Source organism: Euprymna scolopes, chromosome 41, assembly GCF_053919585.1.
Source record: "Euprymna scolopes isolate OS-2025 chromosome 41, ASM5391958v1, whole genome shotgun sequence".
Taxonomy (NCBI): domain Eukaryota; kingdom Metazoa; phylum Mollusca; class Cephalopoda; order Sepiida; family Sepiolidae; genus Euprymna; species Euprymna scolopes.
The window spans coordinates 3958545-3985000 of NC_136522.1; the positions used below are offsets into that span (position 1 = coordinate 3958545).

Here is a 26456-nt window from a genome sequence, read left to right on the forward strand (position 1 = left end):
GCAATTTTTTCAACTTGACAAGCAATTTTTTTAACTTAACAAGCAATTTTTTCAACTTGTCAAGCAATTTTCTCAACTTGTCAAGCAATTTTCTCAACTTGACAAGCAATGTTTTCAACTTGACAAGCAATTTTCTCATCTTGACAAGCAATGTTTTGAACTTGACAAACAATTTTCTCAACTTGACAAGCAATTTTTTCAACTTGACAAGCAATTTACTTAACTTGACAAGCAATTTTTTCAACTTGACAAGCAATTTTCTCAACTTGACAAGCAATTTTTTTAACTTGACAAGCAATTTTCTCAACTTGACAAGCATTTTTTTAACTTGACAAGCAACTTTTTTCAACTAGACAAGCAATATTTTGAACTTGACAAGCAATATTTCAACATGACAAGCAATTTTCTCAACTTGACAAGCAACTTTCTCAACTTGTCAAGCAATTTTTTCAATTTGACAAGCAATTTTTCAACATGACAAGCAATTTTTTCAATTTGACAAGCAATTTTTTCAACTTGACAAGCAATTTTCTCAACTTGACAAGCAATTTTTTTTAACTTGACAAGCAATTTTCTCAACTTAACAAGCAATTTTTTCAACTTGACAAGCAATTTTTTCAACTTGACAAGCAATTTTCTCAACTTGATAAGCAATTTTTTCAACTTGACAAGAAATTTTCTCAACTTGACAAGCAATTTGCTCAAGCTTACAAGCAATGTTTTCAACTTGACAAGCAATTTTTTCAACTTGACAAGCAATTTTTTCAACTTGACAAGCAATTTCTCAACTTGACAAGCAATTTTTTGGCATCTTGTCTCTACTATTTTGTTCAATAGTGCTTTCGATCACGTGATCGTTACTGTACTGTAAGTTACACTCTATCTAAGAGGGTTACATAGGCTTCTTATAAAGGAGGAAGTTTTATGGGAGCATTAAATTCATAAGCGGTCCCTAGTTGCATGTAAATCCTCGTTAGGGAAGACTTTAGTTTAGACCAGGCTCAATGTTGCTTAACCGATGTTCAACGTGATTATGACGTATATATCACGTAATCCACACCAGGAGTACTATTGGAGAATAGGGGGTAGAGGTTTTGTTTGTTTGATTTTATATTCTTTTCCGGGTTGTCTGGCAGGGGAAAAGGATAATGAAGCATTGCATAAGCAGACCTCCGGTCACGTGTAGAATCTTCGTGTGGTCAAGTGACGTCAAACAAAAAAATCGGCCACAAGCCTAGGAGAGCCTGGAAGATGACGCCAAAGCGAGGTCAGATTTTACAATGCAAAATATCTGGGGCAGTGAGGGATTACATTTTTGCGAAACAATGCCGAGCGGAACATCGGCCGATCAGAAATCGTCATCTAGGCCAAATAAAAAGAAACACAACGAGAAGAGAGAACAACAACACAACGGCATGAGAGGGTGCTAGCAACACAGTCTTCTACACACCACCCACCAACCCTGTCACGCATCCATCAGATTTGTCAATCTGTCATTACAAACTTATATGTACAGAAAATAAAGCGACATATTTTTATAATCAGCTGCCTGTTTTTTATTCCACTGACGTAAAAGAAATGACAAAAATTGTTATTTTTGACATTAAACAGACTTTAACAAAATTGACGACTCGGCCACTGCCAACGTCATCATCATAATCATCGTCGTCATCGTGAAATGTAACAGGAGTCTGGCAGGAGAAGAAAGATAAGGAAAGATTGTGTTTGTGTCTATTATTTATTTCTTGTGGTATTTATATATTGCGTTCATTTAATTTTGTCTTTTCTTTATTGTTAAATATGTTTTATATATCAGCACCTGTATTAAATATTATTTTTTAAATACTATCAGTTCAGCTCAGCTATGTACTGTTCATAACTTTATGTGCATATATATGTATATATATATTGATTGAGATTGTCGGACTGACTTCCTCATCTTGGTTGTTATTGTCACAACGTTTCGGCCGTTTTGCCCTCCGGCCTTCGTCAGGTGAACCGTTTGTTAGGAGTCTCGAACCCAACCCTTTATTATTATTACGGGGGTACCGTGTTCGGACTCCAGCTAGGCTTTGGGACATAGTGACATATGGCCGAGTGGTCCTAGACGTTGTATCAAAGTTTACAGTTACCCAAAGGTGCTGAGTTCAATCCTGAACGAAGGCAGTGAAAAAGTAACATTGAAAACAGAGAATCAGCAACTATGCAACCTCAATCAATGAAAACACCTCATCTCAAAAATTCAGATAATTACTATATATATATATATATATATATATATATATATATATATATATTAAAAGTTTGACTCATGTCCAGGTAAATCACATCAAAAATTTCAAGTGCTTAGACCCAACATTGGCGGAGGAGTTTGGCAGAGTTTGCAAAGGTCAACTCTTTCAACTTTGATCTCTTAGCAGCCAAAAACTGATTAAAAAGCTTGCTGCATGTCTGAATACCCTTTATGTAAAATTTCAAATGTTTAGACCCAAAATTGGCTGAATAGTTTGTTAGAGACTGCAAAGGTGAAATCTTTTGAACTTTGACCCCTTGTCAGACATATTTTCGGCCAAAAACAGATTAAAAACTTGCCCTATGTCTGAATACCCTTTATGTAAAATTTCAAATGTTTAGACCAAAAATTGGCTGAGTAATTTGATAGAGACTTCAGAGGTTAAATTTCTTTTTAAATTTGACTCCAATTTGATCCCATAACATTTATTGTTTTAGGCTTAAATCAAATTAAAAAATTTGATCCATGTCCAAGTAACCTACATGTAAAATTTCAAGTGTTTAGACAAAAATTTGCGGAGGAGTTTGGTAGAGTTTTAAAAGGTCAAATCGTTGAACTTTTACTCCCTGACAGCCCCATTTCTGGCCGAAAACAGATTAAAAAGATTTTTCCAAATCTCAATACCCTTTATGTCAAATCTCGAGTCTGTAGAAAATTGACAGAGTAGTTTGGTAAGGAAATGCACACACACACACACACACACACACACACACACACACACACACACACACACACACAGAGACAATTTCACTTTTATAGATAAACTAGCAGTTCAGTCCGGCTTTGCTCAGGCTCTATGTACTGTTCATAACTTTATATGCATATGTATATATATATATTAAAAAGTTTTACTCATGTCCAGGTAACCTACATCTAAAATTTCAAGTGTTTTGACCCAAAATTGGCAGAGGAGTTTGGTAGAGTCTGCAAAGGTCAAATCTTTCAACTTTGACCTCTTGGAAGCCAAATTTTCACTCAAAAACTGTTTAAAAAGCTTGCTGCATGTCTGAATACCCTTTATGTAAAATTTCAAATGTTTAGATTCAAAATTTACTGATTAGTTTGCTAGAGACCGCAAAGGTTAAATCATTTTAACTTTAACTCCTTGCCAGCCGAATTTTCGGCCAAAAACCGATTAAAAAGCTTGCCTTATGTCTGAATACACTTTATGTAAAATTTCGAATGTTTAGATCCAAAAATTGGCTGAGAGGTCAATTTTATTTTTAACTTTCCCAATTTTGACCCCTTAGCATTTATTGTTTTGGGCTCTAATTAAGTTAAAATGTTTGATCCATGTCCAAGTAACCTACATCTAAAATTTAAACTGTTTAGACCAAAAATTGGCGGAGGAGTTTGGTCGAGTTTTCAAAGGTTAAATCATTGAATTTCGACCCTTTGACAAATCAATTTCTGGTCGAAAACCGAATAAAAAGATTTTTCCAAATCTCAATACTCCTTATGTCAAATCTCGAGTCTGTAGACTGAAAATTGACAAAGTAATTTGGTAGGAAAATGTACACACACAGACAGACATACAGACAATTTGACTTTTATAGATATATGGATTAGGTTGTATTTTTATTAATATTGCTTTGGATAATTTTAGTGTGTTTGTCAACATAATTTTGGTATTAGAGGTTAGTATATTTCTTATTTCGGTTGGCTTTAATGTTTTATTGTGAGAGATGATAATTAGTTAAAAAATATTGAATTTTGTATTGCTGGTACATAATGGAGGGGGAACTAAGTGCAAATTGAAGTGACATGAAGTTTGAGAAATAAATCCGTTCCCACAAAATATAACAGGAAAAGATGACTTGAAGGTTAGTTATAAGGTTGAATTGGCCAAAGAAAGTGGAAAACCTGACGCATGATTTCATTGACAAAGAAACAAAGATTGAAATCAGTCTTGCTATGGAAGTTTTGTGAGACAGACCGTCAATAATGCTCTCATTACTGGTCCCCCCTCGCCAATCTTTCACGAAAAACACCCGTCTAGCTGAATCCACTGTGAAAAATTTCCCCCACTTTATATCTGTGCCTAAATCAAAACGCGCATTCCATGAACAAAGCTTCTTTCTTAGAACTGCACGCCTGTGGAACTCTGTTCCGTCTGCCTGCTTCCCTCCGGACTACAACTTGGATGTCTTCAAGTCTAATGTTAACAAATTCCTAATGAACCACCCCCTTAAGTAAACACTCCATCAAATCTCCACACTAACGTAATGTACTTGCAATAACCCTTATCCCTGAGTGGCTTCCGGGCCTTGATAAGTGGTGATCACTGTGTAAAAAAAAAAAAAAAAAAAAAAAAAAGCAAATTTTTGATAGTTGCTAAGAGTGAAATGCCCTGTGCTCATCAGCTAGTGTTTACTTTGACAAAGATTAAATTAAATACACGTTGGAGTAACACAAAATGTAAGGTCAGGTCAGGTCAAACAGGTTAGTGTGGAGTAAAATAAAGAGACGTCACGGATATTAAGATTAACAAAGAAACCAAGATTCGAATTGGTTTGCCGTCGATAATGCTGTAATAACTGAAAGGAAAACTTTGATAATCATGAAGAGTGAAATGGCTCCATCTATCCTCAATAATAAGACATATTAGCCTGATTAGTTAAGAGGATGATAGTTTCTATGTAGGGAGTTGAGCAGCAAAATGTCTGTTTACATTACACTTGCACTTCTGCATGTCAGTACAGTCATTACACTTGAACTTCTGCATTCCAAACTTTCACAAAAAAAAAAACACTCGACTAGCTACAACCACTATCAACAATTTCTCACACTCTCTATCTGTGCCTAAATCTAAACACAGACAGCTTCTTTCCTAGAATTGCATATTAACTATTTTATTAAGCATAAGTGGAATCCTTAAAAAGATAATGATTAATAATAATAAGTTAATAATAATTAGTTAAAAGAATGTATTTAAAAAAACAAATTTTTAATTCAAGGAAGATAAAATTACAAAAGCTTCTTCTTTACAAGAGACTCACCACTTATCAAGGCTTTAAGACCACTCAAGGATAAGGGTTGAATGTACAATGCTCAACAGGACATCAGCGTAGAAATCATTTATGGTAGAAATTCGATAGGATTTGATTATTTAAGGGGACGACGAAACAAGAACTTGTTTACATTGGACTTCAAGACAAGCATGTTGTAATCAGCTGAAAAGCAGGCCAGCAGAACAGAGTTCTACAGCTGGCAGTTCTAGGAAAGAAGCTTTGTTCATGAAATCTGTGTTTAGATTTAGGTAAAGATAGAGAGTAAAGAAATTTGTTGATAGTGGTTGTAGCCAGTCGAGTGTTTTTTTGTGAAAGTTTGGTAAAAGGAGAACATAGATTTGAGCTCAGACGAGCATTTACGTTGAAAATAACATAGAGAAAAGACAGGCTCGCAATGTTTCCTCTGTGGAAAGAGGTTGCAGAGAAAAGACTATCACCTACTAGGTTTCGAAGCCGATTTTGAAGTCTGTTAAAGCCGTATGTGGCGTGTTGCTGGATACAGCATCCTCATCCGTGTATCATCCTGGAATGGTTTCAGGGATTATCATTTTTGTTGCTATACTTAAACAGTTTATAAACAAGCGTGTAAAAACGAATTACATTGCTTGACCCACCCCACCCTCTCAATGTTTTAGTATGATCGTATTTATCCCCTTCCCATTGCAGGAAGATGTGACACAAGAGTCAGGAAAGTGTGATTGAAAAGCCAGCACCACCGAGAAAGAGCACTCTAGCATGCAAGGAAGTACCTGAGCAGACTCGTCAGCATTTCCACTGTAAGAACGCTTCAAGCAATTAGCAATTAAGTAACGCCTTCTCAAAGAGAAAAGGCAAAACCTGGGAAGGTGAACCTTCTAGAACTGCACAGTACTAATCAATTAAAAAAAATGGTTTGGACTCTGTTGATTTTGGTGCCAACCCAAAAAATACCAAAGCGATATTTCCTTTGATTAAAGAAAAATCTATCTATAAATCTATGAAAGTAAGAATGTGTGTGTGTGAGGACAATTCTCAACCTATATACTCAACGAATTTTTGATCTACAGACTGGAAATTTGGTATATAGGGTATTCAGACATGTGGAAAAGTTTTTAATCTGTTTTCATCCGGAAAAAAGAGCTGTTAAGGAGTCAAAATTGAGAAATTGGTATATGAGAGTCATAGAATTTTTATCTGTTTGTCAACTGTTTCACGAATGCGCGTGTGTGAATAGTTCACATGACAGATTACTTGTGTTAATGATAAGTAGTTTAAAAACACCTTTTAAAGATTGTGCCACGCTGGTTTAATGGTTATCGTACCTGACTCACTGTCATTAGGTTTTGGTTTTGTTATACCCTTACTTTAAATAAGAATACAGCAAGAAACACAGGGTTATGGGTGAAAAACAAAGGAGTTTATTTACAAGGGAATACATGTGACATAAGAGTTACTCGACATCTTTTCTTATTCTCTTCCTGTCTTTTTTCCTTCTCTGTCAGTCACGTGAGAGGGTCAATATATCTATAGTTCATTTCGTCTATGAAGGGATGTTAGGTTATTCCATTACATCAGGTTTCGATCTCAGCGTGAGTATTTTTTTCCTTTTTTTACTTACAGGAAGTGAACAGTTTCGAAAAAAAAAAAAAACATAATACTCGCATGCACCTGTCTCAGTTTCTGTATAAATTAAAATAAAATATTTATGCGCATTTTACGACCGGGCAACGCAAGGAGGCTTGCTAGTGTACACACTTTTCGGACACCGGTTATGATATAAGGAGTGCAGAAATTTACCTTGTAAAAACATTCACGCCCAGCCATGGCTGCAACATATCGTAAAACACACTTTTATCCAAATGTTTGCCACTGGTGAGGATTTTCTGAAATGAAATAAGATATTATCGTTATTATTATTATTATTATTATTATTATTATTATTATTATTATTATTATTCCATTAACTTCACAGTGTTGTGGATGTTTTGCACCGTTTTTTTTTTTCGCCCTCAAGAGCGAGCTTTTACACCAAAGCTAGTGAGCATAGTCAAAGAGTCAATTAAATGGAAAGCTCCTGGCATAGGATGTTTGCTTAGTAAAGCAGAATTGACTTCTGGAGTACGGTGATGTTGTATCTGATTCCCAAGGAATTCAGCTGTTTCATAAGACCATGAGGAATTGAGTCAAACACACCTATGATTATTGGCACGATGGAAGTTCTTTTTTTTTAATTTTTTTTTATTACATTTTCACCCCAAACAAGGCACATTGCCACTCAGGTGTAGGGGGCTACTATCAGGGTCAGCAACTACGGGGGCACTATGTAGGGATTTGGGCAGCAAGATGTCGGTTCACGTTGCACTTGAACTTCTGCATGTCAGTACAGTTAGGGAAGCATGATCCTGGAATGGAATTCCAGAGTCTAGCAGTTCTGGGGAAGAAACTACTGGAGTAGAAGGATCTTTTGCATCTAGGGATCTCTACTGTGTGGGGGTGGGATTTAGCTGCCTGTCGGGTTTGTCGAGGGTGTCTGCGTCGTGGGGGCACAAGTGTCTGCAGTTCCTCAGAGCACTCACCATTAAAATACTTGTAGAACAAGCAGAGGGATGCAACGTTTCGTCGATGAGACAGAGGCTGAAGCTTAGATGCCAGTTCAGGGCCTATCACATTGGCGACTCTTTTTTGAACCTCAATAATTTGGCATTCATTGGTATTTTTGTTCACAACTACAATATCCGATTTCCTGTGAGTTACATCGTAGTCACAATGAATCATGAAATCCCAGACAATCTAAACATCCTCATTTTCCAGTATCCCTTCTGGGTGATGTTGGTACCATTTGTCTGTCATTTGGATTCCAAACTTTTGCTACACACTCCAGTGCAGATTATTATTATTATTATCATTTTTATTATTATTATCATTATTATTACTACTACTACTACTACTACTATTATTATTATTATTATTATTATTATTATCATTATTATTATTATTTAGTCATACAAGCCATCATCAAAGATTGCTCTTTGAGAATAACTTGCGGTGTTTTCTGGAGTCTGAGTGACAGCAAGTCTCCCCAGATTTCCAGTACTCTTCACTTCTTTTGATAATCATTGCAGATTAATTTGCGTTATCACAACAGCCACTTACCATTGATTTCTCGTTGGCAACGACCATTGGTCTTCAATGGCATTTGGGTGGCAAAAAGTTTCCCCAAGGTCCCAGTCCTTATTTGCACTCATTCAGCGAAGGTCTGGCTAGTGCTTTCTCTCCTCAGTCTTTCCATCCTTCTGGGCCCTCCTCACTTATTTGGTGTGGCATCAGTTTTTGGTCGGTCACACACACACACAAAAAAAAAAAAAATGGAGGGTTAATGCTGGGAGAGGGGTATCTTACAATTATAGAATTTCAGTTTTCATGATTTCATATTCTGCTCCTTGGTGTTTTGCGTTTGTAGCCGTTTCTGTATGCCCAATTTGTGTCTGTGGGTCATGTGTATTAATCTCTGCCTTCAAGGCGTTTCCTTAATATTTCAGCCGTTTTAATTACTGTTATCTATTGCATCTTATCAATCATCCCTCTGATTCCAATCTCTCCTATTCTCTTTCAAAGCTTTTTCAGTATTGCCCCTAGCGCTCTTATTATTAGTGGTGTTACATTATAATTATTATTGGCTCACAAGTAGCTTTCACAGGTCATAAAGGATCTCTCCTTGAAAACAGCCTGTGGTTTTCTCTGGAAGCTGAGTGACAACAAGTCTCCCCAAATTTCCAGCACACTCCACCTCTTTCGATAACATTTGAAAATTATTTTGCCTTATCGCAACAGTCGCTTACCACCAATCTCTCGCTAACAGTGGCCATTGGTCTCCACTGAAATCTGAGTGGCAATAAGCCTCCCCCAAGGTCCCAGTTCTCTTCACACTTGTCTAGCAGAGGCCTCGTCAGTGCTCTCATCCTCCTTGACCCTTCTCGGTTATTTGTAACGCTTCTTCATGTTTTGGTATTGTTCCTAGTGCTCTTACTATTGGCGGTGTCATTCTGACTTTTTTCATCTTCCATATTCCTTTGAGCTCTTTGGCCAGTTCTGTGTATTTGCGCCAGCAGAATCTGTGAAAATTCCACAGCAGCATCTTTCATATGTAATAAATAACTGCTGGACATTCTGTGAATGTTCAGCATGGTGACCCCGCGATATTATTGTATCCCTTTTGTTAAAACTGTAAAAATATTTATCAAAGTAATCTGGCTAATTTAGCATCAAAATATATTTGGTTATTACGGTTTATCTCCAATATCCTTATAGGAGTCTGTGATATATTTCCATTGTATGGACGCCGGGCGTGAACGGAAACCCCACGATATCATAATACCATCTTTAGACAGAAAGTTACAGGGAAAGGTTGTCCCCTTTCCATGTAAATAAGAAGAGTATTAGATAGGTAAAAATGGGATTAGGATAAGCCGAGACTCGAACTTTGTAAGCAAAGTTAAGAATTGGAATGTTACAGAATTATTATGATTAGGGCTATGACAACAGCATATTCTTTTCATTGTTTTGACTCTCTAGTATATATTCGACACAGTCAGACACAGTTAATCAACCGAGAACCACATAACTCTATATAAAAGCATATAAGATATCAACAGATACACACTCGAGAGTCAAAACAATGAAAAGAATATGCTGTTGTCATAGCCCTAATTATGATTTATCTTCAAAATCCTTATAGGAGTCTGTGTTGTATTTTTATTGCATGGACCTTGCAGCGTGAATGGAAATCTCACAATATTATTATACCATCTTTAGACAGAACAGATACTACCCTTAAATCCTTGCCTGAAGACCAAGAAGGTATATTTTAGTTTCACGTACATCCCAAGAACGATATCATTTTCTTTTTAACTTTCAGGAGATCCTATTTATAAAAAAGGAGGATAGAATGCGATAACAAACTACGAACATAAAATTAGCGTATTCATATACAAATTTAATGTCTGTAGTATATTATCCCATTCTATCCTCTTTTTTAATAAATAGGATCTCCCGATCAACCAATTTAGAAACCGTGACACACGTACGTAACTATGGTGACGATACACTCAACTTTTGAATGTTTTTATTTGGAATTTTTTTACTCTGAACACCAGATCAATTCTGTTGGCTTTGGGCATGCAAGGTGTACCGTAACACTTTCGCCGTTCTTAACAAGCAAGTCTTTCATAAAATTGGAAGAGAAATTCTTGTCAATTTTATTAAGCCATTTATGGTGGCTTTTCGTTATGGTCCCATGCTTTCCAATTACATTGAGAGAACCACGTTGACTTCTTGACATTTTCATGTTTTCTAATTCTTATTTCAGTTTTAATTTTTTTTTTTTTTCGTGTACTTTGAAATGACAGGTTATGTTTTTTTTTGTTTTTTGTTTTTTTGTTTTTTTTTTACACAGTGATCACCACTTATCAAGGCCCGGAAGCCACTCAGGGATAATATTAATGATTGAGTACGTTTTTTTTTTTTGAGAAAAATTATGTCAGGTTTGGAATGTTCAAGTATCTTATCAGTTTGTCTGCGCACATTGTTGTCAACATTAAGAGTATAAGCAGTAGTAGTAGTAGCAGCAATAGGAGGAGGAGGAGAAAGGGGAATAGTAGTAGGAGGAGGAGGAGGAGAAAGAGGAATAGTAGTAGTAGTAGTAGTAGTAGTAGTAGTAGTAGGAAGAAGAAGAAGAAGAAGAAGAAGAAGGGGTAGTAGTAGTAGTAGTAGTAGTAGTAGTAGTAGTAGGAAGAAGAAGAAGGAGGAGGAGGAGGAGGAGGAGGAGGAGGAGGAAAAGAAGGGGAGTTGTAGTAGTAGTAGTAGTAGTAGTAGTTTTAATAGCTTATCATGTTATGTTGCACAATATTTTAACGAGAATGGTATGATTACAAACAAACATGTACTACACTACCCATTCTCAAAGGAGGAGATAATGCCTGGAAGAATAGTCTCATAAAAACAGAACAGATATTAACATTACCCCCACCTCTACCCAAAGAAGATTTTGTATAAAAATCAGTCCGTCAGAGTCGTAATCATTGTTCTGTGTCAGGATGAGATATGGTTCTGTGCAGTTCTAGGAGATCCATCCTTCCAGGTTTTACCTTCTCACACTTTGAGAAAAAGGGATGAATTTCTTGCTAACCGCCTAAGGCGCCCATACAAGAGAATGCCGATAGGGCCGCCCAGGCATTTTTTGAAGGCTAGAATGCTCTTCCTCTAGGGTGTAGGCTTTTCAAACCCCAGTTTTCTCCTGACCTTGTGTCATCTCTGCCTGTAGTGGGAAGGAGGTAAATAACAGTACATTACCCATTAAAAAAGGTGGAAGTCATGACTGGGAGGATGATCTCATGACAAAAGAACATATGCTACACTACCTCTCATAGGAGGAGGTAATGCTTGGGATAATAGCCTCATTGAAAAAGAACATATACTATGTTATGCCTCCCACTCTGAGGTTATTTCATATGAAAATCAGTCCACCAGAGTCTAATCCTTGTTGGAGTTGCTTGTTCTTTGTGAGGTTGAGATATGGTCTTGTGCAGTTCTAGGAGGTTCATCCTCTCTGGCTTTACTTTTTTACCTTTTGAGAAAGGGGTTAGTTTGTTGCTATTCGCTTAAGGCACCCCTACTGAAGAATGCAGACAGGCTAAACATTTTTTGCTGGCTTTTCAAATTCCATTTTCCTAGTCTTATGTCTGCAGCAGGAGGGAGATAAATAACACTCTGTTAGCCTACCCCAATAATAAAGGATAAGATAATGCCTGGGAGGATAAAGCAAAACAGGTACTACATTACTCCTCTGATAAAAAAAAGTAGGAGATAATACCTTGGAGAATGGTTTCGTTAAAACAGAACAGATAAACTTTAGTCCTTGATCTCCTCCCCCCCCCCTAAAAAAGTAGGAGATAATGCCTGGGAGGTTGTTATTATAATAGCATATACTGCACTAATTCTTCCCAAAAGAGGAGGTAGTGCCTGAGGGAATACAAAAAAAAAATCCTAACAATTTATTGCGTTACATAACGATGAATGTTTACAAGTTTGTGTCCTACATCCTGCCATTAATGGGAGTTGTTTAAATGTCACCAAGTTTGTACTTTCTTAGGAAAAAAAAAAGAAAAAGTGTCTCCTCGCTGTTTTTGAGGGGGAGGGGGTAAACAAAAAGTGCTTGTAAAGATAGAGTCGCTATTTTTTTGTTTTTTGGGGTGGGGAGGGGGGAGGTAAAACAAAAATTTACAGGGTATCTTTTACATCGTTTAGACACAAGATACGACAACACCCAGTAACATGCAAAGGTCTTATGACGCCCGGGGACCAACTTCTTGAAAGTATGTCCCAAAGCCTCAAGTAAAAGTCCTAATACTAAAACATAGAAGGATTTTTTTTTTACTGATAAATCACTGCTTATCAAAAGGGAAGCCTTTACTCGAGTATTGCCGTCATCACAAGAGAATTGGAAACACTGGGTGAAATCGACCGAATACTACTTACGAGAACAGCTAGACAAGTATTTGTTCATATTAGACTTGAAGATGACCATCATGTAAACGGTTGTGAAGTAAACGTATATCTTGTTCCACAAATGGGGTGTTCTAGGAAAAGAACTTTGCTCATGAAGTTCCATTTGGTGGTTTTGGTAGAGAGAGAGAGAGAGAGAAGAGAGAGAGAGAGAGAAGAGAAAGAGAGAGAGAAATGAATGTGATTGTTTGGTTTGGTTGTTTCCTTTTACGGCATATCAATCATTTCGGCTGAGTTGATGTTAAATTCGGTAATTTTGGAAAAAAAAATTTATACTTCCAGTTCTTTATATTTTCAAATATTTATTCATTGTGTTTGGTTTGGGTGTTTTGTTTTACGGCATATTAACCCTTTTCAGGTTATTTAATGTTGAATACAGAAATTTGGGTAAAAGTTTTCTATTCTTCAAGTGTTCTGTAGTGGGTCGGGGGTTCATATTGAAAGAGATGACGACGATGAAAATTCTGAGGGGAAGACATTCATAACAGTTCTTTGAACATCATGACGACTCTGATTCTCTGATTTTCACGAGATTGATATCGTTTTGAAGCTTGGCCTTTGGACAACAAATATCGGAAAATTGGCCAAGAACATTAATTCCTTCACTTTCAACTGAGCACTTTTCTACAAGGAGGGGTCGCTTTTTTCGCCGATGTTTTCGAAAGTCATCCCTCTTTATGATTGACTAGTCTTAATTTAAGCTTTTGCCACTTTCGGTTTAGCGATGGACGCAACAGCAAAGACGTCATTTTTTTTTTTTTCACATTCTTTTCCTCCTTCGACTGAATGGGTTCGAGCCTGCTGCCTGCTACCACTATTTTTTTTTGCTCAACACGCACCTCCAAACACCCAGGCAACACCAGGCGACACTGGGCAACACCGGGCACCCAGGCTAGTATACCAGAAAGAACAGTTGACTATGCAATTCCTACAGCTATGTACCTAGGAAACCTGACATAGTGGTATGAGACAACAAGAAGAAAGAAACAACCTTTGTAGAAGTCAGTGTCCCCAATAATGCCGAGTTAAACAGAGCTGTGAAGGAAAAGTTTATGAAGTACCATGATCGAAATATCAATGGTGAAACACTGATTTATTGATTTGTTTATTGATTTATTTATTTATTTATTTATTTATTTGTTGATTTATTTATTTAATATATTTATTGATTTATTTGTTAATCTTCTTTAAATGTTTATGGTAGGAGCAGCATTGTTCAGGTCCACCAATTTTTTTTTTTTTTTTTAATTATTTTGCAATCTGAAAATTATGCGGGTTATAAAGTTTCCAAAAGGATAAACATGTCCAATAGCTGACCCTAATTAGATTGCCAGACTACTAAATATTTGAAGCGAAATCTTTCAGAAAAAAAAGGCCAAAAAAAAAAGGCCAAATTGATAATCATAGCCAAATTTTCACCCCCCCAAAAAAGCCAAATTGAAAAAACAAAGAGTGTGTGCATAAATATATAAACCTTTTGACGGATTGATTGTTGCTATTTCTTCTGATGAGTTAAGGGCAAAATAGATTCATTGATTGATAGAAGAATTAAGTGATTGATTTTGTGCTACGAAACAGATACTGTCAAGAATTGTATAAGTCAACTGAATTAAAAGAATAAATTATAAGATGGTCAACTTCATGAACTTTGAAATATAGACTTTTGTCATTCATTTACTATATTGCTCTGTAATTAGATTGAGCTTCTTAAATAAGGATTGGTCTATACTATAAGGAAATAAAGTATATTTCCACAGAAATATGTATATATATATATATATATATATATATATATATATATATATATATAGTCATCCACATACAGTACTGTTTTGCTGTTTCACAGCTCATCGGTGCGGTTAGACAGACAACTACCTCAAGCCAGGATTGAAACCCGACTGTCTGTACGACAGTCAAGGCTCCTAACTATTACGCTATTGGCGGTTCCTGAGCGAGTAGTGAGTTTAATGATGTTTTTGACATCGTCCGAAATACCTCCGCTCGATTTGTTTACACAAAGAGCGTCGCTTATATGCTAATGGTAATTCGTGTATCACTTCTCAATATGCTCAACTCAAGATGAGGAGCATTATATTCATCCACATACAGTACTGTTTCGCTGTTTCACAGCTCATTACTGCGGCTAGACAGGCAACTACCTCAAACCATATATATATATATATATATATATAAACATTTATATATTTTACACGTCAATATTGTTATATATATTTATCTATTGATGAGTTTAGTGTCCAAATAGTTGCGTCTTTTTTATTATGATTTGTTCAAAAAAAAAATTACGGAATTTTATGAAAAGAAATATGCTGCGCAAATAAAATTGTTGCAAAAAAATAAGTTTTATTTCATTAAATAAACTTTTGCATTTTTTTTTTTTTTTTGTATAATAATAAAAGAAAACGAAAATATTTGGGAGCTAACCTCTTTAATCTAGTCCCGAGTTAACATCTTCAATATAGCCATATTCTCTATATAGCATTAATAAACGTCATCATCATCATCATGAAGTCCGTCAGTCTTGACAATGACTTGTTGAGGTCGCAGTGCTTTATTCCTCGGTGTTACGTAGTCTCACTCCATCACCACAGGACTTTCCACCTTGGCTCCAAACTTGATTGCGCAGTTTAAGTGTAGTATCTGTTGCACATCAGATAGACACCCTCTGAATCTCCAATGCTCATGTCCAGTGGAGCGAACCCGTGATGACTGGCAGCAGAGGAGGCTGCAACTTCTGGCCGAAAGTAATCTCAGTGAGGTAACAGTAGTCCTATCGTGTCCAGTACTGCGCCTTTTCTTTCTGGATGAGGTTCCATAGCCTTTTAAGGAAAACTGCAAGGCAGTAGTAGGATTTGAAGTCAGTTCCCATCTCTTAGTCTTTGTTGTGATAAGGCCCACAAGGCAGTGGTGTTTGATTTTGGGGTTGGTTCCCCTAGTCTTCGCCCAACCAAGGGCACCCACAATACTGTGGGGTAGGGGTTGGTAGTGTGCCAGGGCGTGTCCACACATCGGTGGGCCATAATGCACTACCTCTGGGGTCCCCTGCTACTCTGAGATCTCCTACAAGTTTAGCCTGGGGGGTCACAAGGCACCCAGTTACCATGTGTGGCCAACGTGGAGGTACTGTAGAAGTCTTGATGATGGAGAGGCTATGTACTGGCAGGAAAGACATGCCTAGCTGCTCCCTGTTCACCGTGAGGTTAGCCAGTGGTGTTAGCTGGAAGCGAGAAGACATGCAAGCATGAACTTAACATTAAGACACTAAACACATCACACCCCCCTGCCGGATTAAGAATCCAAACGCACACACATTAATAAAGTTAAATTAGTTGTTTCTCATCACCTTTCACATTCACCTTAATTTGACAACATAAGATTTTGGGTAATCTGTAAACGAATAACACATGTAACATTGTTGCTGACAAATAGTCTTGCCACGCACGCACATACATTGTTTGTCTAGCTGTCGGAAAGCATAATGTTATTACATAAAAAACTATTTATCGCCGACAATTTTATGTGCGATATTCATTATCATAATACCAGAAAACTTATAAATGTCGTTAAATCACATGGAAAAGATAAATTAATTAACAAATAAATTTCCATATTTAAAAAAAAAAATTTGTTTGTTTTTTATTTTTCAGGAGAAATCTTAATATAAAACACCTATGCACCAAATGAATTTGAGGCCAGGCGAAATAATATGTCTCTTAGTGACGCCATATTTTAATGTTAGTAAGCCTTCGTTTATTAAGCGAAGAACTGGATTCCAGAATATGAGAATTTTCAGAGCTCAGCCAATCAGAATATACAGACTTTGGAGAGGGAGCCTTTATTATTTCTGAATTGGAAATTTGAAAGATTATGTTAGGTCTATGTATATATGAGCCAGTTAAGGTCGGTGTAATCACAGAATCTGTGGAACATGTAGAATTTGTCCCAGTGACTACTGATAGCAGTAGGACTAGTTATTTAAAGAGATAAATAGAGACTCCTTCCTCTAACGATGTTGTGATTGTGATGGTGTTGCTCGTAGGATGCAATGTAGTATTTTATTATCAGGACTGAATGTGTTTAAAATGATGTTCGAAAGATACATCAGATAAGCTAAGATGGCTATTAGCCTAGATGTATAGAATTTGTATATGACATCTATTGTTGCAAACCTACGATACTTTGGTCCAGAGGGGAATTTCTGCAGTCATTTTATTATATATGGAGATAACCATCATATTATTTTATTGGTTATGTAGTACATCTTACACGTGTTTTGTTGAATGGTATGTATTGACCAAACAACTCATCAGAGACCCATACAAATCCATAAGAGTAGTGGTTGATGGGCAGAAATCAGAAGCTCACAGTATTAATGCTGGAGTCCCTCAGGGGTCCATCCTGGGTCCAACTCTCTTCCTGAGCTACAACAATGATCTTCCAAATCACATCCTTACAACATTCGTAGACATTTATGCTGATGACACTATCATCTATGGCAGTACATCAAAGGTTGTAAACGAGCAAGTTCTCTCTGATTCTCTCTCTTCTGATCTTGAGCACGTGGTAGAATGGGGAAAGAGGTGGTTGGTTACTTTTAATGCATCTAAAACCAAGCTTCTATCTTTACATCTTCAACGTTCTGATCACCATCTGGCATCAATTGAAGTGAATGGCTCTCGTCTTGGGGAGGCCTCATGTTTTGACAAGCTTCTGGGCTTGACCTTTACTCCTGATCTGAAATGGAACACTTATATCAAATCCGTTGCCAAGGTTGCTGGAAAAATGGTCGGATCCTTCTATTGATCCAGTAGATATTTCACTGCTGATGCAATTCTTTACCTATATACAAGCCAGGTACGTCCAAGGATGGAGTACTGTTGCCACATCTGGACAGGAGCTGCTAAAAAGACCTTATCCTGTCTTGATAGAGTTCAAAATAGATTTCGTAGCCTCATAGGGGATGTTCTTTTCTCTTGCCCGCAACCTCTTTCTCACAGAAGAGATGTTGTGAGCCTGTCTCTGCTTTATCGTTATTTTCATAGCAAGTGCTCGTCTAAGCTCCAATCTACGGTCCTTTTGCCAAACTTTCATGAGAAACACTCGTCTAGCTGAAACCAATATCACTAATTTCCTCTACTCTTTATTTGTGCCTAAACCTAAATATAGATTCCATGAACAAAGTTTCTTTCTTAGAATTGCACATCTGTGGAACAGTATTCCGTTTGGCCGCATTCCAACTGACTACAATATGGTCGTCTTCAAGTCCAATGTAAACAAGTTCTTGATGAGCCGTTCCCCTTAAGTAATCCAATTTATCAAATGTACACTAACGATTACTACGATATTGTCTCATTGACTACTGGACATTCTTTAACCCTTATGTTCGAGTGGCTTCCGGGCCTCGATAAGTGGTGACTCTTATGTAAAAGAAATAAAAACGATGTGATGGGCATGTGCATAAAAGACATACCTGCATATATTCGTCCTTATAAATCATAAGTACTTGATCCAGTCCCATTTGCAGGATGACCATTCCTTGATCCCGATACGTATTTCCTATCTTCATCATTTCAGTATACATGTCTGTGGTAACAAAAAAATAAAAATAAAAAATAGATGATTCTTTTGACGGATAACCTAAAGCATTCAACGAGCCATTACCAATTCATGCTTTTGTGTGATATTGTACACTAGCAGGCCGCTTGGCGTTGCCCGGTCGTAAAATATGCATCAATATTATATTTTAATTCATACAGAAACTGAGACATGTGCATGCGAGTATTACATTTTTTATAAACACTTAACTTTTTGTGAGTAAAAAAAAAAAATACTCGCGCTTAGATCGAAATCAAAACCTAAAATCAAGCATGATAACCATTAGACCAGCTAGATACGATCTTTAAAAAGTGTTTTCAAACCTACTTATTTTTAATATAAGGAATCTGTCACGTGAACCATTAACGCATACGTATTTGTGAAACAGTAGACAAACAGATAAAAATCCGACGACCCAATGTACCAATTTTTCAATTTTGACCCCTTAGCAGCCCTTTTTCCCAGATGAAAACTGATTAAATTTTTCCGCATGTCTGAATACTCCACCAATTTCAAGTCTATAGATCAAAAATTCGTTGAGTATATAGGTTGAGAATTGTCCTAACACACACACACACACACACACACATTCTCACTTTTATAAATATCGCTAGCATTAAAGTTACAGCGTGTTGCATATAGGGAAGGGGTAAATCTGTGAGAGGCTCTGGAGGTACTTAATTGCTATAGTTATTGTCATAACATTAGTATATACACCGTGGAACAATAAAGGTGTCGCCCTAAAGAAAACAACACTACAGCTTTATTTTAGTATTTTATTGAAAAAGGTCACTTCAGATAACTTGATTATTGTTAAGGGGTGAAATGGTAATAAGAACGAAGAAACACAGGACTTTTAGGAATGAGCATGTATTCACATATATTACAGACAAAAGCAGGTTGAGCAATACCATTCCTCAATGGTAGAGCGTTTGCACACGACCTCCTTGGCTGCATGATCTGATTGCCGGGCACCGGTACTTGATACCGGAAGTGACATCACCAGAGGAAGTGACGTCACCAGAGGAAGTGACGTCATGAGATAGTCCATTAATCCCATGGAAGGGCGTCTCCAACAATTATGTAGTATAGCTGACATCTAATCAATGTAGCCGCCTTCAGCCTCAATCACCACCTCGATATGGGTCCAGAACTGGGAGCATGCCCTTCCCCTAAATGCTACTCGGCAGATGGCAGTGATGAGACTGGACGTCATGTTGGTGATGTTCTCGACGTAAGCCCAGCGGGTTCAGGTCAGGGGAGGAGGGGCCAGTGAGAAAAGGGTACAAAGTCGTAGCACTCCTTCTTAAGCCAAACCTGGTGCCACACCCAGGGTCTGCAATCGGCCACCTGATTGCACCAGGGAATTGCCACACTCTTCTGCACATCCAGGTGCACTTTGGTGTTGACTTTTAAGTAGACTTCGAAGATGTGAGGTGGCATGATGTGGCCTTCACTTGAAACAACACGAAAGACCATTTATTCATGGATATCCAGCAATGCATTTTGAGGGTCCTGTCATCATAACGAGTCGGTAGAGAGCATGAGTTGTACAGCGGCGCATCTCCGATCTCACTCGTTGAACATTGTATCACTTTCAGACATGATAGTAAGGCTCCTATCGCTCTTGGAATCTGTACGCAACTGGCCAACTGGTAGATGGTTTGCAACAAAAATAAAAAGAAAATCGGTTTTCATCAAGCAGAAATGGAATCATGCCGTTTTTTCTAGGGCAACAATTTTATCGTTCCACTATATATATATATATATATATATATATATATATATATATATATATATATTTTTTTTTTTTCTCTCCCAAAACCTCTGGCCTTGCTATGGTTTCAAATCAGTGAAATAACAGTAAGAGGAGACTTGATTCCAAATATTTCTCATATGTTATATTTCCCCTCTTTGGTAATAGGGTACGATTATGAATATCTCCAGTAGCAAATAAGCCTTATACACTATAAAATTTACTTTAAGTATGAAAACCAAAGAGGGGAAATATATACAGACCTATGCACATATATATATACATATCCATACATACATATATATACATACGCATACCGGCATGTATACATCTATACCAAGTAAATAAAGTAAAGTTAGGATAAATAAATAAATAATAATAAATAAATAAATAAGTGAGTACATTGTTTAATTTAGTCAAGTTAGTTAATACTGCAGGAGTTATATAATAATACAACCTAATATATTTTAACCTTCAAAACTGAAATATTGTCATTACCGCCTTCCCCCCCCTCCCATTATCTTCTTTTTTTTTCTCTCTCGTATTCCTTCTAAAAACAATTCTTCCTAATGCTAGCCAACCATTTCTTTAAGATCTGACGAGGCTGTTAGATCGTAAACACGGTCCAACATCCGAAACATATGTAACCAAACAGATAAAACGGTAATAAAAAAATGAAACACATATTTGCTCTGCAATAGTATTGAGCACTCTCTTCAGGTTTTTACTAATTACCAGTTTTATTTTATATATATATATATATATATATATATATATATATATATATATATATATATATATATATATATATATATATATATATATATATTCGATTAAATACAACTGAATCAAACATTAAAATATGTGATTTAAATGTTTTTAAGGGAAGTGGAATAAAAAAAAAATATTAACCGCTTTGGGTTTCTTCAACTTTAAATCACCCTGTGTTTACAAAGGTTTTGTTCGGAGCTGTCGTCGGCTACAAATTTTTGAAAAATAATCGAAACAAAAAAAAAAAATTGATAATTTATTTTTTTTTTTTTAATTTTAATTTTATTCATTTATTAATTTAAAAAAAAAATTTTTTTTTTTTTGCTTGATTAAAAAAAAAAAAGTGATTTTGCAACCGACAGACAGCTCTGCAGAAATCCTTTGTAAACACAGGATGACTAAACTTGGAGATAACCAATGTGTTAAAATATCTTCACTTAAAATTAAAGTTCATATATATATATATATATATATATATATATATATATATATATATATATATATATATATAAAGAGAGAGAGAGAGAGAGAGAGAGAGAGAGAGAGAGAGAGATCCATACTGGGAGTCAAATTGAATATTTAAATGTTCATATTTTTGGTTTTATGGGATGAAATTACATGAAAATTTGTAGGCTTTTTGAAGATTATAATACTATTCTATGGTTAAAACTTTATGACAATTGGTAAAATAGAACCTATATTTTCAAACCAATAAAATATGCCCACATTTGCCTACATTTGTATATACAGTGTCCTGCCAGGCCAGCTTCAGTTTTGCTGCTTCGGTTGTCTCCCCTGTGGCCTTGCCAGTAATATATATATATATATATATATATATATATATATATATATATATATATATATATATATACTTATTTTAGGTTTAAGGTTTTTTTTATATAATAGTGTGAGACTAACCATAGCCCTCGGCGCAAGAGGGTCCGTGTGTGCCTGGCGTGCGGGGTGGTGGCTGATCCTGTGGTCGGGGCAGCGGAAGAAAGAGTTCCAAGATGGTGCCTGCCTGCTTTTATTAGAGACGGAATCTCGCAGGATCGCGCGAAATCTCGCGGGGATGCAAATTAGCTAGGCCATCTTGAGGAATAAAAATCGGTCCATTGGAGGTGCAAGGCAGTCGGGTGCTGACGTTCGTGGCGATCAGTACAGTGACCGTTGGGTTCCGTTAGTGACCGTTGGGTTCCGTTTCTATTCGTGCAGTCAGTTGAGCTTTGTTAATTACCTTCGCGCCGTGGCTGTCATTGTTTGTTGGTTCGCTGTGTGTTGCCGTGGTTCTTCAGTGAAACGCTTCGTCGCCCACGACGAGACTCCCGTCTCCTACACGTCGGAAACTACACAAGATACTCTTTCAAATAGTAGATGTATATATATATATATATATATATATATATGACAACCCCTTTAAGAAATTCGTTTCTTACCGTTGAGCACTTTCAGTTGAATTAAAGTCGGTCAATTTAGCTCTTATGCATAGATCATCGTATAACGATTAGATCACTATCTGACTGGCGTAAATGAACATTTAAAATTAAAATGTTTAAATTCAACGTTATTTCACGAGGTTAATGGTAGCCGACTTGATTAGGTCTTTGCTAATCGAGCCAGAGATGTCTCGTGTTGCGGGGTTCAAATCGTTCGACTGGTATTAATCGTGACACCCTGCACTGAAGATTCCCGAAAGAATGAAACATTAGTGTCTGTAGGTATTTAATTATTATAGTAAAAAAAAATAATTATATATATATAGTCTTTGAAGTTTTTAATATTTGAAACCATACAAAAATTTACTTTTTATCATTCGTTAAAAAAAACAAAAACAACATCTAGTCAGTAAGTCATTTAATCACCTGCAATCACTGCATCAACTCTCTCGAATTTACTATAATACTATTTTTTTAATATTTTTTAAGGGATCATCAGTTGTTTACCATGAAACACTGTTTCGGGGATTTAAAAACAAAACAGTATATTACATCATGGCTCCCCAGCAGTGTTGATCAAACACCACCACCGTTAATCTTAGGAAGAAGACATGTTACAAAAATTTGATCCAATTTCCTATTCTTAATTGCAATTACTAACCTTATCATAGTATAAAAATGAATTTCTTACCTGTGCGATGTGTATATATATATATATATATATATATATATATATATATATATATATATATATATATATATATACACACACACTCATGAGCAAAAATAAATGGGTCAAAAGAAAGAAGAAATCGATTTTTCCATGAATTTTTGTTAATTTTAACTGAATATTTCTATTTTGCAGATCATTATTATTATAGCATATAATAATAAGTGGAAATACGAAGAGAAAACAACAGAAAAATCCATCAAAAACTGAATATGTCTGCCACTGTGGTCTCAAAGCACACGGCAAAGCAGGGTTATCTGTTCACGCGAGAAGGCATCTTTGACCGACGAGCATATGCAAGTTTACCATCTGCGGTGGAGTGTGCCGGACGTCTACAGGATTACAATTATACATACGGTGTCACAGAGCTTAGGAACTGCTGAAAATTGCATACTGAACCCTCATCCATCGTCTTCGATGAGAGAATCCACACACTTCTAGATATATAGATATATATCTGTGAGTGTCCCGTTCCTCTACAGTTTTGGACTCCGCTATTGGCCAACATTTGGTTGAGAATCCTTGTTATGGCAATCCGAATAAAATAGAGTGGTTTGAGATACTTCATAGAGCGGATTCTAAAAATCATTTAAAAATTTTCGAATCTGTTTCTATTGGAAATTCGTAAACCTTCTTTGTGCCAGCAAAAGGAATAGCTAAAAGCGTTAAATCTCTTCGGGGGGAACTCTGACAACCTCCCCATTCCCCCCCCCCACCTCACTATTATTTTAATCGCTTTTTAGAGACTTCATTAAATCAAATTATTGGTTTTAATCGTCCTTTTTTGGAACCTTTAATTTATAAAAGATCCTCCCTTGCTCTTTTTTTTCGCCGTTAATATTATTTCAATACTATCGATTCTCTCTGATGAGATGATGGCCGAAAGGGTTCTTGAGAGATTTTCGCTTATTTTCAAATATATATATATATATATATATATATATATATATATATATATATATATAAAACATATGTATATATGTGTATGCATACATTTCTAATTATACTTTATAATTCTGCATTAATCAACCTGAATTATATTCCTGTCTAGGTCAAATTGACCCTTTCTGTATTACATCTATCGGTTCTAAAAATAGATTCAGAAAGATGACTCTCTACTCCTTTCCCCCTTTCTCTCTCGCACCCCACCCTCAACGATGTCTATTTCTCTTTCTTCTCTAGGTTTTTTAATATCCTTTCTTCCTCTCTTATCTCTCATTTTCATTGTTCTCTTTTTCCCTCACCACCCTTTTTCCTGATTTCATTTGGTATCTTCATTTTAACACCCTCTTTTTTCTTGGTCCGTTATTAAAAAAAAAAAAAAAAAAAACGTTGTATATCTTGACTTCTCCACAACCTGATAATTTTTCTTGAAGCTCCAATTTACCCTGGACATTTATATTTATATTTCTGTTTTCTAATGGATTACAAATGCATTTTCAACAGATCCATTTCGGATTTTTCCTGTTCTGGATTTTACCGTCTTTCCCATTGGATTTTTAACCTATCCTTTTTCTCCCTATTTTTTTTTCTTGCTTTTCTCAATCCCCTTGAATCCTTTCAAAATATCTCAAACTGTTAAATGACCTTTTTTATGCAAATATGATAAATTTCATATTATTTGTTTCCTGTGATGCATAAATTCATTGTATATTTTGCAAACCTATTCTCTCTGATGAGAAGAATTGCATTCTTCGAAACCCCATGAAATAAGGTATTTCTTGTTTTATTTGTCGAATAATTAAAATTTTTTATACCTTCCTCATAGCTTTATAAGTTTTTTTTTAATTTGAATAAATTTTCAATATCAAGATTTTTATTATATATATATATATATATATATTTATACATATGTGTATGTATGTATATATATATATATATTCATATATTTATATAACAGATGTTCTGTTTGCTCTGTGGTCTGTAAATCGAGTGGAGGCCTAAAGCGTCATATGAGCGTCCACAGTAGAGCAGCACCAGTTGGCATCCCTCAATCTCAGCTTAAGTGTGATCTTTGTAACAGACTGTGTAAAAGCAGGGCTGGTCTGAAGAGCCACCTTCGTTCGCACAGAAAATAGGAATTGATGCATTCTTGATCACATCTCTACATGTATATATGTGTGTGTGTGTGTGTGTATAAGTGTATATATGTGTACATAATTATAATATAAAAAAATATATATATATATTTTCAAAAATACATGAAAATAATTGCGTAATCAACAATAGAGCAAGGGAAAGATGGTCTTCTGTCAAGATGTGACAATCACCATATATATATATTCATACATATATTTATATACATATATATTTATATATATATATATACATATATATATATATATATATATATATATATATATATATATATAGAGAGAGAGAGAGAGAGAGAGAGAGAGAGAGAGAGAGAGAGAGAGAGAGAGAGAGAAAGGGACAAACCAAGCTATGTGTTCATCAACATTTCGTCTTTATGGCGGGACTTCCTCTGAATGTTCCTTTTCCAATCTCATCGGAATACTATTTCTATTATTCTCATCATATATATTCGGTTCTTTTTTTTTTTTTTCAAGAGGAAATGTTTACATGTGTCTCGTGTGTGTCCATCCCAGCATCTTTACACTTAAAAAAGTTCAATAATGTGGTTGGTGTTGTGGACTTTTTTTTTCAAAACGTAAGTAGGTTATAAAATGTTTAAGTGCAGGTACACACGCGCACACACACGCGCAGACGCGCACACACACGCGCACACACATACATGCACACGCACACACGCACGCACATGCACACACACACACGCACGGACACGCACGCACACACACGCGCGCGCACATACAGACGCGCGCACGCACACACAGACGCAAACATACATACACACACAAGCACACACACACGCACACGTGCACACACACGCACACACACACGTGCGTGCGCGCGCACACACACACACACACACACACACACACACACACACACAGGGGAGCAACTGGACTCAAGAAATAGAATTTCAAAAACTACCTGGCAAATATACCTGGAGAACTAAGTGCAAGAGGGATTCAAACAATTACACTTAAAGGGACAGTTGAAATATTTAAAAGATATATCGGTTAAAATATGTGAGTTAGCAGGTGAATGTTTGGCATCTGGTAGGATGCTCCGCTCCATCCCCAGCTTGAACAAACATAAAAAATAAAAAAAAAACTTGGGCGCTTCGACACTATTGGGACGAAATTTCAGAAATCATAAAACTGACTTTCACATGAAAACAATGGTATCTACGTATTCCTCGTATTTTTAAGATGATTATATC

The 26456-nt window shown here is 36.1% G+C and overlaps 1 protein-coding gene across 2 annotated transcripts in view; it reads right to left on the reverse strand.

Moving 5' to 3' along the window:
* The window catches only part of LOC145266309 (cytochrome P450 4V2-like), a 76862-nt gene that overhangs the window by 46381 nt on the left and 4025 nt on the right, over positions 1-26456 (reverse strand). The window contains exons 2-3 of one of the 2 annotated variants that reach the window (XM_080121863.1): positions 18332-18444; positions 7081-7166 (exon numbers count right to left, since the gene is read on the reverse strand). In XM_080121863.1, coding sequence (XP_079977989.1) covers positions 7081-7166; positions 18332-18444 — 199 coding nt within the window. The remainder of the gene's footprint in view (positions 1-7080; positions 7167-18331; positions 18445-26456) is intronic. The other variant, XM_080121864.1, reaches the window with a different exon arrangement.